The 12,752-nt window shown below is 40.6% G+C and overlaps 1 protein-coding gene across 3 annotated transcripts in view; it reads left to right on the top strand.

Moving 5' to 3' along the window:
* eya4 (EYA transcriptional coactivator and phosphatase 4) overlaps positions 1 to 12,752 on the top strand; it is a 64,867-nt gene that overhangs the window by 20,799 nt on the left and 31,316 nt on the right. For all 3 annotated transcript variants that reach the window (XM_034700008.1, XM_034700007.1, XM_034700009.1), the window contains exon 3: positions 10,672 to 10,721. In XM_034700008.1, coding sequence (XP_034555899.1) covers positions 10,672 to 10,721 — 50 coding nt within the window. The remainder of the gene's footprint in view (positions 1 to 10,671; positions 10,722 to 12,752) is intronic.

Here is a 12,752-nt window from a genome sequence, read left to right as displayed (position 1 = left end):
CATTAAACCTTAGGATTTTTTTGCCTTGCCATCAAAAGGAATACTTTTACATAGGGGTGACCCCAAATAGTCGAATATTCGACGATTCATTCTAACGAGTCTTAGTCGACTGCCAATCTCATAGTCGAATATTTGCATATGAAACGTGGATCATTCCATTCAAACCATGGGGGTGCTCAATGTCTAATTTTACACTATTTTCCTGTTTCCCGTAAAAATAGTGTCTCATATATCCTATACTGATATAAATATAGACTTCTTTAATGTAATTCTGAGAACAGCTTTTGAAGTGTTAAATCTCCTTTAAGTGGTAATTAAATCTCCCCTGGTAATTAAAGGTGGAACATTTAGCGGGACCTGTGGAGCAGACGCACCTCAGCTGGTCTTTAAATCTTTCTACGTTCATAACAGCTCAAAATGTCAGGAAATAAAACTTCAGTTTATCCTAAAAAATAGTGATGAAGATGAGGAGCAGCTTCATCACTATCCACCTCCACGCCATCAGAGAGGATATTCTCAAAGACAGGATTTACAGTCAACAAAGCAAGGAGCGCACTCCTGCCTGTAAACACGATGGTTTTCCTCACGTACAGTTTGAAAAGACTCACGCGGACAAAGACGCGATGAAAGACTGTTTTAAAAGGTTCTGTTAAGAGATTTAAAAACCCTTTAGCTGGTTCAGGTTTGATTTTGAACATTATACAAATGTTTAGCCTTAAGTTGGACAAACTACCCTCCGCAGTGCTGCTCTCCGCTGTGTGAACACTGTTTAAATATCTCCTGATTCCTTATTCTATAGTGGCGCGTTGTTCCATGTTTAACGGATGGTGGCCTTATTTGAGTTTTCTCTCCTTCATCACTTCGTTGTTTTTGCAATATAGATTTTAAAAATCTAAGTTTTATGCTTATAATATTCTGTTGTCCCTTTTACTTTAAGATACGAGTCTCTTAATTGTAAAGGGTTATGTGTAATATTGTCATGCGGTCACCATCATGCAGACTTTGGGTCAATAAGGAAAAACAACAAACATTCGACTATTCGTCGACTATGGGCAAAATCTGATGGATCAGATTCGACTAAGCAAATCCTTAGTCGAGCTCACCCCTACTTTTACAATAGAAATCAGGAAAACAATACTGTCAAAGTCTGTTAACACAGTCCATAGCTAGGAAAGAGATAAACAGCTACACATAAGGTAACCTGTTTATGGAGAAAAGAGAGTTCTTTACTTTTAGTTATTTACTTTGTTTTACTTTAAGCCCAGAATAGACATCAAGCTCTCTCTGTTTAAACCAAGCAAATTGCAAGGTAGAGGGTGGAATCACAGGGTAACTTACGATACAATGAGCCATAACAAGATACAGTACGATAGGATATGATACGATACGATATGGCACGACACAATACGATACAATGCAAAACGCTAAGATACGACACGACACCATAGGATACGATACGAGACAATACATTTATTATGACAACACGATACGACACCATTTGATACAATACAACACGTCACGTTACGACAACACCATACGATATGACATGACACCAACCGTACCATATGATGCGACACGATATGATACGATACAATATGATACGTCATGTAATGACGCAACAGAATACGATATGATACGATGCAAAGCGAAACATTATGATATTATACGTAATGATGCAATACAATACTAGACAGATTACCCACGATAACAATATCACGATACAGCAGTTCTGTGATAAATAATAAATTCTACAATTAGCTGATTAACTGAGGATTACAGAATGCCCAAAAAGGTCAAGTGCAGGACACTGATGACTAAACTTGGAAGGGAAATCTGTTTTATGATGAAGATATATCAACATTTCAACAAAAATGTTGATATATCTTCATTTTTTCCTTCCCTGGTGTGAAGTTTTAAGTGATTGTGGTGAGATAAAGGGGTTTTCAGCTAATTTAATAAAAGTGCTTCTTAGTTGGACAAAGAATGATTGTCTTTTATGTATAAAACTAGCTGGACATATTTTTGGTAAAAGGGCAACAATCCTCTAAATACACGACACTGTCATACAAGGATTCACAAGTTATAGCACTAACAGGGTAATTAAAGATAAGTGGTCAGGTCCTTTGTCCATCCCAAAATTTGATTCATTATATTTTAGGGGGGGAAGTGGACCTTTATTACAAAATACAACTTAAAGGAAAATAAAAAGGAACCTCTTGTGCTTGCATTTTTTTTTTCTAAATTCCTGTCTTGTGGCTTTGAGTCAAAATTTGACAAAAATGTAATTTTGTTCACAACTAATGTGTACGTATTTATTTTTATTGTCAGTGTGTCTTTATTTTTAATTACAGTGACTTTTTTTAGAATGTTTTTAGGCTGGTTTTTTTCAGGAAAATGAATTAGGGCATCAAATAAGGTGATTTAAACTCACATTACATCTTTCTTATTAGCCTCTGTGCTAAGTGTTGCTCTCTCAAGTCTCTGTTTATTTGTCTTTGGGGTTCAGTACAGAGTTCAGTGTCCTGTTACCTCTATTTTTGTCTTTTTTTTCCCTCCCTCTGGCTGATTAAAAAAAAAAAAAGTGAAGCAACATGTGATACTTCAGGTGCAGACACTCCTGAATATTAAACCTGTGTCCTGACATCGTTAGCAACACTAGCAAACAAAATACTCAGCAAACAGTGAGCATAGGTGGGTAAAGAGGTAAAGAGAGGTAGACCTGGATAGAGAGTACCTTTTCGAACACCTCCTCCTCCTCCTCCTCCTCCTCCTTCTCCACCTCTTCTCTGCTCCACAGACTCACCCTGTTCTTCCCTTTCACTCCCTCACTCCTTTTTTTTCTTTTATAGCTTCCTACTACACCTGAAAAAGGGGCATTTTTGGAGGTATAAAGAGAGGGATAGTTTTACACCTCCCCAGGCTGGGGGGGAGCGGAGGGGTGAGGGAGAAGTGGTGGAGTGATGGAGGGAGGGAGGAGGCTCGGCACAATGTATTTTACATGAAAGGACGGGGATAGAGTTACCACGCCGATAACCAAATGGGGAGAGCAGGGAGCTTCGAGCGGGGGACAGGTAAATGTGTGAGATTGTGTGTGTGTGTGTGAGAGAGAGAGAGAAAGAGAGAGAGAGAGAGAGAATCCGCAGGATAGATAGAGATGGAGGCGGTGTTTGTGCGGTGAGTAACATCCTTCATGAGTGAGCTTTGTGGTCGACATACGAAGTCACAGACGGGGGAAAACGGCATGATCACGTTACACAGGTGTGTGCGTGTGTTTTTGTGTGTATCTGAAAGAGTGTCTTTCTTGAATTAAATCACTATGAATCCTGTAGCTGCACATTTGGTGGTAAACATGCAAAAGTCCTTTTTATCCCTCTTTTTTGCCTTTTTTTGGTAGGGTTTTTTTATTAGATTGTTTTTGGTAAACATATTTAAACAATATCTGGGCATTTTAATGAATTAGCTTATGACTGTTATTGCTGAGATGTAGATAAAACGATTGACACCCCTCTTATGTTTGTACGACAGATATTACATAGAGCTAAACTAGCTTGGCGCCATTTGAAAGAGGAGAATAACAGCTTGCATTTTCACACTGAAATGTTTAAGGATTAAATAATATAACATACTCATATGCAGCCCCAGATCTACCATATGGGCAATATGGGCACATGCCCAGGGGCCCGTGAGCACGTAAGGGCCCTCACGATGGGAGTGGGAGAAAAAAAGGTGCATTTCCATCCTATCAGATGGCTAAAAAAAGCAATGACTGATTAGCGAACTGCAATGCACTTTATAGGTTTTAATAAATATGTTTCTCAGGAAAATCTGTATATTAAAAACTTAATTCATTTTACCTGACCCACTATCAGTTAGGATGAAGCATGACTGTGCTCAGTGACAGCCTAGCGAACCAGTCATGTGTAATTAAAGTTTTTTTTAAAAAATGTATCAGAAAGGAAGTGCAGGAAAACTCACCAAGCCACAGAAAATGGACATCCAAAAGCCCAGTGGAGCGGGGAAGAGAAAGAAATGAAAAGAAAAGGTTGAGAAGATGCGTCAGTAATAAAAAATGTCCCGCCTATAAGTAGCTTTTTCAAAAAAGCTTAACAAAGTGAAGAGGCAGAGGATGAGCAGCTAGCTAACGATTGACTGTGTGTTTATGTGTGTGTGCAGGCGTGCGTGCGCCCCTGCATGTGAGGGGTACATGAGCCTCAGTGCCCAGGGGCCCCTGGGGGTACTAATACGGCCCTGCTCATATGTTAGGTTCAGAGTAACTGGAAGGTGGAGTTCAGTTAAAAAAGAGCTAGGTGAGAGGTTTTCTCCTGTTTCCAGGAATAGCCAAGCTATCAATCAGTTAGCCTAGCACAGCACTTAATTTAAAGGAGCGGGAAAGCGCTATTAGCTTGTTTTTTTTCAGGGGGGGCCTTTTACATCTTTATTTTATAGAGGAGAGGACAGTGGATAGCGTATGAAACTGGTAGAGGGTAGGGGGGAATGACATGCAGGAAAGAGGCCACAGGCTGGATTCAACCCGGGCCACAATGGGCACGCAACTTAGCCATTAGGCTAAGTCCGGGCCCATTAGCTTGTTTTATCTACTCTTAAACTTTTACAAACTAAACAAACAATGTATTGCGTTAGCTGGCTAGGTTTAGAGAGCTGTTAATTTCAAAGAGAGCCACTCAAGATGTTGGCAAACTTCCTCTTAAGCTCAGACTAATCAAATAAATACATTTATTGTATTGATTGATAAAGACACGTTAAGGGGTTCTTATTAATAAATGCAGTTGCTCAAAAAGAGACAATTGAAGGCCTTTACAAACCTCGAGATGTACGTTAAAAAATGACGGAGGAGGTTTGAAAAAAAGATATAAAAACAAAACAGAGCTTTTGGACAAATATTGCATCAAAATTAAACAAAATAATAATAAGACAAGAGACAAAGAGGGACAGAGTCTGTCTGAGCTGTCTCTCTAGCTCTTCAAGGGAAGATAAACTTCTGTTGTTCCTCTTGAAGAACAAAGTTTTTCTCGAGGGGCTCTTAAAAGGGAGCGCAGCACCCCCGTCACACACTTTTAAACACTCCTAAAGTCAACACAAACCCAGAGGCAGAGTCCTCTCATTTTCCCCCCATCATAAACCACCAGCCTCCTCTCCTTTCAGTTCACTGCTCTGAAGTACCCGTGCCACTCTCCTCTTTTGTTTTCTCCTGTCTTCTTTTGTGTTGTTTTGCGTTTCATCAGGCGTGTTTCGGGACACCTCCCCGGCTCCCTTCTCCACTTGCTGTGAAAATATTTCATCAGGGATGTTTTTGGACGACCCCCTCCTTATGGGGGTCCTGCCTGGCTAATAATAAAGTGCTTGAGTTGTCAAGCGCTTCAGCAACACCCTAATCTGTTCTGACAGCTCATCCTGCACATACACTCTGTGACGTCCCGCACACACACACGTCGGCATACAGCACACTTTCAACAGGCATTTGCCCCGTTGTGTGCGTACTGGTCCACAGACAGTCTATCAATCAGGGTGTTTATTGGGGCAGGGGAATATGCTTTGGGACGAGGCTGCATGCTGTCACCATGGTGAGCGGGTTAAAGGTGGCCGGTGCACAGTTGGAGGCAGTGGCCCTGTTCCAAATCGGTCTTTAGGTTTGTATTAAGCTCCTCCTCTGCTGTTTACAGTAACATTCAGTTGGCTCTGTGTGATGCTGAAGGTTCAATAAGATTATAGGATAAGGAAATATATCAAGAAGTTTCATGTTTTCAAATGCACTCTAGAAGGAATTGAAGAAATTTGCAAGAGAGGAGAGAGTCCCTGCCAGAAGCTGCAGCTATGTGGGGGTCCTTGGCATGGCACAGTTTGGGAACCCCTGATCTAGAGGAGCTGAGGAACTTTTGCAAAGTCAGGTTTCTTTTTTGCCTTCATTTGATAGGACCTCTGCAACAAGGACTATAGCCTCTATACATGGGGCGCACTTAGACCGCTAGGCCACCTGCGCCCCAAAACAGAAAATACTTTGAACAGTTGTATTCAGGCGAAAACCTGGACAAACTCAAACACAACCCCACCTGGACGAGCAGGATCAGACGCTGCTGATTTAAGCTGTGTGATGATTATAGTTTTCCTGACTATGACTCGTTTGTGTGTGTATGTTCATGCCTCCCCTGCAACACCTTGACGGCCCAAGTGAAAGAGTGCCATCTTCAGACCGAGGTCTCTGAGTCTACCTTACTCCTCCACCTTTCCCTCTGAACCTCACTCACGTGCAGCCAGTATGGTTCCAATTAACACAGACTGAGTGTGTGTGTGTGTGTGTGTGTGTGTGTGTGTGTGTGTGTGTGTGTGTGTTCAGGTGTATGTATGTTTCTGTGTGGTTGTGGGTGAGAAGGGGGAGGGTGTGTGTGAGTGTGTGTGAGAGAGGAAGGTCAATTTCATGGTGTGAAGTTTATGGTCTGGTCTATGCTTTCTTCTGCACAGCGAGACGTCAACGTTACATTTACGGCCCGTCTGCGTTTACCTTTTTAGCTACATGGAAATAATTAAAGCACAATTGAACACATGGATGTTTTCGATTTTCAGAGTTTGACGGATCGGTGTTATGTTTTGTTTTTAGAGTTTCACTTTTTATTTTCTCTAAACGCTCTAAAAGCAGAATGAAGTTCGGTTTAGACTCGCACAAGAAAGCCAAACTTTATGAAATATTAGGTTTGAGATGAAAGCTTGAGTGCGTCTGTGGTGTCTGACAGCTCAGAGAGAGAGAGAGAGAGAGAGATAGAGAGGTAGGAGGAGGGGAAGAGAGAGAGAGAGAGAGAGAGAGAGAGAGAGAGAGAGAGGGGGAGGAGGCAGAGGAGGAGGGAGACAGGACGAGTGAAATGTTCCTCATTACCAGAGTGGAAGAAGACAGGAGCTGTGCATGGAGCGACTTGGAGAAAGAAAGATAGGAAGAGTGAGAGAAAGAAGTGCAGTTTGAGCCGTTCCTGCTGCGACTTCATGTTGTGTCGGAGTGAAGGAGAGAGAGACCCGCAGAGAGAACGAGAGAGCGAGGAGAGAGAGAGCTTTTTTCATTTGTTGAGGAAAGAGGAGAAAACCGTGACACCTGGAGTACAAAGTGAAAGAGAGGCAGGTAGATAGAGCCCAAGTGTTGGGGTCGAAGGAGTGTGTGTGTGATCTGTTGGTGTGTGTCAGAGGGAGAAGAGTGGAGCGTACATCCGTGTAATGCTTTGTGAAGCTGCTGATCAACTGACTGAACACATTACAGCCTGAGGTAAGACTGCATCTCTGACTCTGATACAGTTTATACAAGTTTATAATAATGCTGACCCGTTAATTCAAGTGTTTTCTGCAGTATCAGTATCAGTGTAGTGCATTTAATCTTCTTATTTAACCTCTTTATAAATATGCTGCTAATACTGATGTTTGCAGAGGAAATATGACCACTGCTATTCCACATTTTTCAGTTTTAATTTAACTAGATAAGCTGTTGAGCGTCCTGGCTAAAATAAGGTTAGTAGGTTATGTTGACAGCACTGTAGTTGTTTCAGTAAGTTGAATTATTTTGTAATTAATAAACTGAGTATATTTTAAAACAATCCTTTAACCAAATGAATGCTTTTCTTATGTGCAAATTCAAATTGCATTCTTTATTTCTGACGTTTTATTCGATAAAATACATCCTATAAATTATTAAATACTCTACTTAATTTTTCATTTGTACTAAAATTGAATTAGGTTCAGAATTAAAGCACTCCTCTTAGATATATCTTTAAAAATCTCACTATTAAAAGCAAATTATAGCAATTATAGTATTTTTCAAAAGAGGTAAAGTGCTGAATTTTGCACACAGTTCCTATTTTGAACTGAATTAGCCGCCTTGCTTCTTCAGAGTATGTAGTTACTGGTTGTATAGTTTTTCGGATAAAATGTTACTTTTGTAAAGGCTTCAAAATCGGAGGCATCCAACTGCCTTTGATTTAAAAAAACAAATAAAAAACAAAAATAAAGCCCTGCAGTGCCCCTTTTGTGCCACTGTATTATTCCAATGGGTTTGTTTTTATATTGATACAACACATTTTCAAACTGCAACTGAATAATCAAAAACACAGATCTAAAATCATGTTAATCTTTGGATTGTAGTGTAAAACAGAATTTCTTTAAGTCTTATATACCATCTTTTTCACAGTGTGTGTATCTGTGTGTGTATCTGTGTAAGAGCACAGCTCTGTGGTATCGGATGTCCCATTGCAGATGGGTTGGGTTATTACCAGAAACACACAGCGCTATTCTTCTTTAGCTTTCTTTAGCCTCCTTTTCTTTTCCTGCGTCGGGTCGTCACAGTTTGACAGAAACAAAACATGAGAATGACGCACCTTAATGTCAAATTAAAGATACTTTAATGAGTTTTCTTAAAGCAAACTTTAGATGAGAGTAAAAAAAAACAAGAAAACCTCACAAAAACAGCTTCAGGTTATTTCTCTCTCACATCCACTGTTTCCTTTTTGCTTCCTTTAGGCCTCAATTCAGGCTTCACATCAGCATTACATCCATTAGGTAATAATTATCATTAATAGGTAACCACACAAACCCAGCTGTGCGTAATTCCCTTAAATAAATCATTGTTATTAGTGCTAATTACCTGGCGTACCTGTATTTATCCCTAAGGGAGTCCTCGGCCCGGCAGGTTGTGTTCCAGACCGGTCACCCTGCCAACCAGGTCAGAGGTCACCTATTTAAGAGGCTCAGGTGACACAAATGGGTCCTTCAGGCATCGTGGCCACCTAAGATTCACTTAGGAGGGCCTTTGTTTCTTTATGAGCATTCAAACTGGGAGTTTTTACTGTAAAAAACAGCGAAGATCACGCTTAATGTTATAAAATCAAGCAATAGAAATCTACTGATTCAAACATTAAGGGGATTTTTAAAGCTCTGAACTGCAGCTCTGTTAGATCATAAATATCTTATAAAATAGAGAAGAAAAGTCTCTTTTAATAAAGTATTAAAGAAGTGGAAAACATTTTTTATTTAATACGTTAAACAAAATAAAAGTCAGGACGCTCTGAGAGATGTGAGAGGCTGTGAGAAATCCACACAGAGAAAGTGTGTGACGGATTAAAGCACGATGATAAAAGCTTTTCAGGATCAAAGTCAGCGTGTGCTTGTGTTTTCACAGATCATGTTGAGACAGAAACAGACAGGATAGTGTGTGTGTGTGTGTGTGCACATGCGGGCCGTGTGTACACCCTGGCGTTTGTACTCGGCCCTGCGTGTGCGCTACATGTGGATTGCAGTTTCTCACGGCCATGCTGCTGATGTCGTGACTGACAGCCTTGTTAAATTTCAGTAAAGCATGAAACGTGACATGAAAGTGGCCTGTGTGTGTGCATGAAGTGAGTGAGTCAGTCAGTGTGTGCGTGTGTGTGTGTGTAGAGTGAGTGTATGTGTGCGTAAAGTGATCCATACGAGGGCACCGGCTCACCTTTGAACTCTGTCTTAAACGGCTAAGTGCTGCTTCTTATTCGCTCTCTGCAGGATCCTATAATCAAAACCATAACACACACACACACACACACACACACACACACACACACACACACACACACACACACACACACACACAAACACGTCCCAGTTTCCACATACCTGCAGTAGCGTCTGCCTGTTCAGCCCTTTCTCCGTGTACTTACCTGTGATTGCGATAATGTGCAAATGACTTGAATATTCTCTGTCTGGGTGAATTTTTAGTGTGTGTGTGTGTGCGTTTGTGTGTGTTTGGCACCTCGCGCGTGCCCTACACCTCAGCTGTGTGTTGACACAGTGATTACGGGGCAGCTGGTACACATTGGCCCTCGCTCCGCCCTGCATTTACTGTCCTAATTAGTTCCTGTTCCAAATAAGAGTGAGGAATTTTAATAGAGAACCGCTGCTCCGCCGTCCAGCTCTGCATACCCTCACACACACATAAAAACCAGTGTGTGTGTGTGTGTGTGTGTGGCTGTTTTTTTTACTCTTTCCCTGCAATGATGAAGGAAAAAGTTCTAGCGTACGGTGATTGACACGACCAAATGTCTCCCAAAAAGTCAGAGCTGGATTTAGTGTCCACGCCCAATGTGAGCCGTTTAAGGGTGAAGAGCGTGTGCTGTGACCTAACATGACCCCGCTGTGACCTCTGAACTCTTAAAGAGGTTGAGGAAGGGGCTCAATGCTGAGGATGGAGCAGGGTCACGGGTGAAAGAGGGAAAGTTTCTACCTGTCACTTAGGGGCCAGTTAGCGCTTCTGTCACGGCGGCGGCGGCTACAAGCTCAGACACCGGCTTTAGATTTACGGCGATTTCTTCATTTTACTGCTTCTTGCTTTAGGAATTTGAAAACTTCATGCAAATCATCGTGTTGCAATTTTTTGTGTTTACTTTGGGGTTATTTTAAATCAGATTTGAGATTGGCTGCAGCTTCTCTCTCCTTTCTTTACATGTGCAAAAAAGCGGGAATTCATTTAGTTGTTATTGAAAACATTCACGATAGTAATAGAATTTGTCTCGTCCATAAACACTGGTTTATGAGGACGCTTTATGACCCAACAAACACTGGTTTTAATCATCTGTGTGTGTGTGTGTGTAGCTGAGTGTGTGTGTTTGTGTGTGTTTAACTAACGTTTCCTCCCCTCTATTTTCTCTGCAGGTGAAGAAATCACACGGTGAATCTCATGTTCCAGACCCTTCGGACGCCAGGTACGCTCACGTGTGTGTGTATGTGTGTATAATATGACAAACAATATTTTCAGAAGTGTGTGTGTGTGTGTGTGTGTGTGTGTGTGTGTGTGTGTGTGTGTGTGTGTGTGTGTGTGTGTGTGTGTGTTGTTATTGCACAGTTATGTGTGTGTCCCAGTTTGCCGCTCATGGTGCAGAGAGGTGAGGTTTCACTGCAGATGCGAGCTGTGATGAGGTCATCAACACTTTCCCAAGACCTTGGTGTCTGACACACACACACACAAACACGCAACCACACACACACACACACACACACACACACACACACACACACACACACACACACACACACACACACACATACACAAACACGCAACCACACACACTCACGCACACAAAGACGCAGAGGAAAAGCTTTATTGATACAGTTGTAGGGCAAGGGGTCATGCTGCACTTTCATCAGTTGTATTTAGAGTGAGCTAAAATTAATCTCTTCAGGCATTAGGGATCCTATAATAAATAAATTACAAAAATGTACAGAAATACAAAAAAAAAGCAAAATATTTTTTTGTTTTGTAACTTTTTTTTAAAGGATTTGCTGATTTGTTCGGCATGAGTCATTTAAAGTCTGTATTGTTGCTTTTTAAACTGTTGTTGGATTAAAATAAGACATTTACATACGTCATCTTTGGCCTGTGAAAAGAGTGATGTATATTTTCCACTTCTTAAATTTAAAGCACCTGTGGGTAACTTTTGGTTTATGTGGATTTTGGCGCCCCCTGTGGACAATATGAGAAATTTCATCATGCTTTCTTTTATTAGTCCAATGTATCACTCATTGGGAATTCTTGCCACTCGTAATTCCATTAACCCAGATTATCACGATCAATTATCCTCAGACTTTTTTTTACATGACAAAGACGAGACGTCGATGAGCTACAAATACATCTCTTATAATAAAAACTTAGATGAACGTGTGTTTTGTTTTTGTTGACGAAGCAAGACGAAACTAAAATGTTAGAGGTGGACTGTCAGACATTCAAAAACCATGATATTTCCCCCACTGTGCATCTAACCTGTCTGTTCAAATACATGCAATGCATTACTGTGACAGGCTGAGTCATCTGACAGGAGCAGTGTTAATTAAATCACTGATCTGCAATGAGTGTTTAAATTCTCACTGCATCCTTTTAATTGATCATTTCTTGTGATAAACGTCAGTAACAAAGCCACATAACACTGTCAGGTGACGCCAGTTTAACCCTCCTGTTATGTTCGTTTCTCTGAAACAGCAATAATGTTCCTGGGTCAATTTGACCCGGGGCATATTCAATTATCCAAAAATGTCAGAACTCCAAAAAATCCCAATCAGATTTTTTTTAATCCAATGTTTAACTCCATTACTAACCATTTAAATCAAGACTTAGTCCAATGGTGTTCTTTAATTCTCACAGATCATGGTTCAATGAGGATAACTCACTTATTTTTCATTAAAATTAATGTTAAAACTTTTTTTAATGTACATTGGAAAGCCCTAAATATAAAAACAATAGTCTTACATGACATAGATTTTTGTTTATTTTATTTTACATTTTTGAATTTTGAATATCTTTATTTTTTGAAGTGATGTTAGTAAATTAACAAGAGGCACCTCTTCTGTCACATGCTGCCCATATTTTTATGCTACATTTAGCGGGTATGGAAGGCATATATTGCATTAAATAGACTTTTAAAAGGGTCCATTTGACCCGCAACATAACAGGAGAGTTAATATTTGATGTTTTCCATTTTTGGCAGCTATTATCTTTAATAGCTCTGTGTCAAAGCCTTGATTTAACCTAGATTGGTGATACGTTTGAGAGCCCATGTAGTCAGACGTGTCGTTCTCATCAACTCCTTATTATTCTAATCCTTATCATTCAAAACGGCAACACAGCTGAGAGCGCAGTGAGCTGAATGTAGGTCCAGCACGCTGCCTGTCACCACAGAGCGAGTAAGAGACTGTCATACACGTGTTATACAGCCTCTTTCATTATGAACACGCATACGTGT

The sequence above is a fragment of the Notolabrus celidotus genome, chromosome 13 (assembly GCF_009762535.1).
Source record: "Notolabrus celidotus isolate fNotCel1 chromosome 13, fNotCel1.pri, whole genome shotgun sequence".
NCBI classification, from domain to species: domain Eukaryota; kingdom Metazoa; phylum Chordata; class Actinopteri; order Labriformes; family Labridae; genus Notolabrus; species Notolabrus celidotus.
Note: the sequence above shows the minus strand (reverse complement) of the source record. Positions and strands in the feature narration are given on the sequence as shown.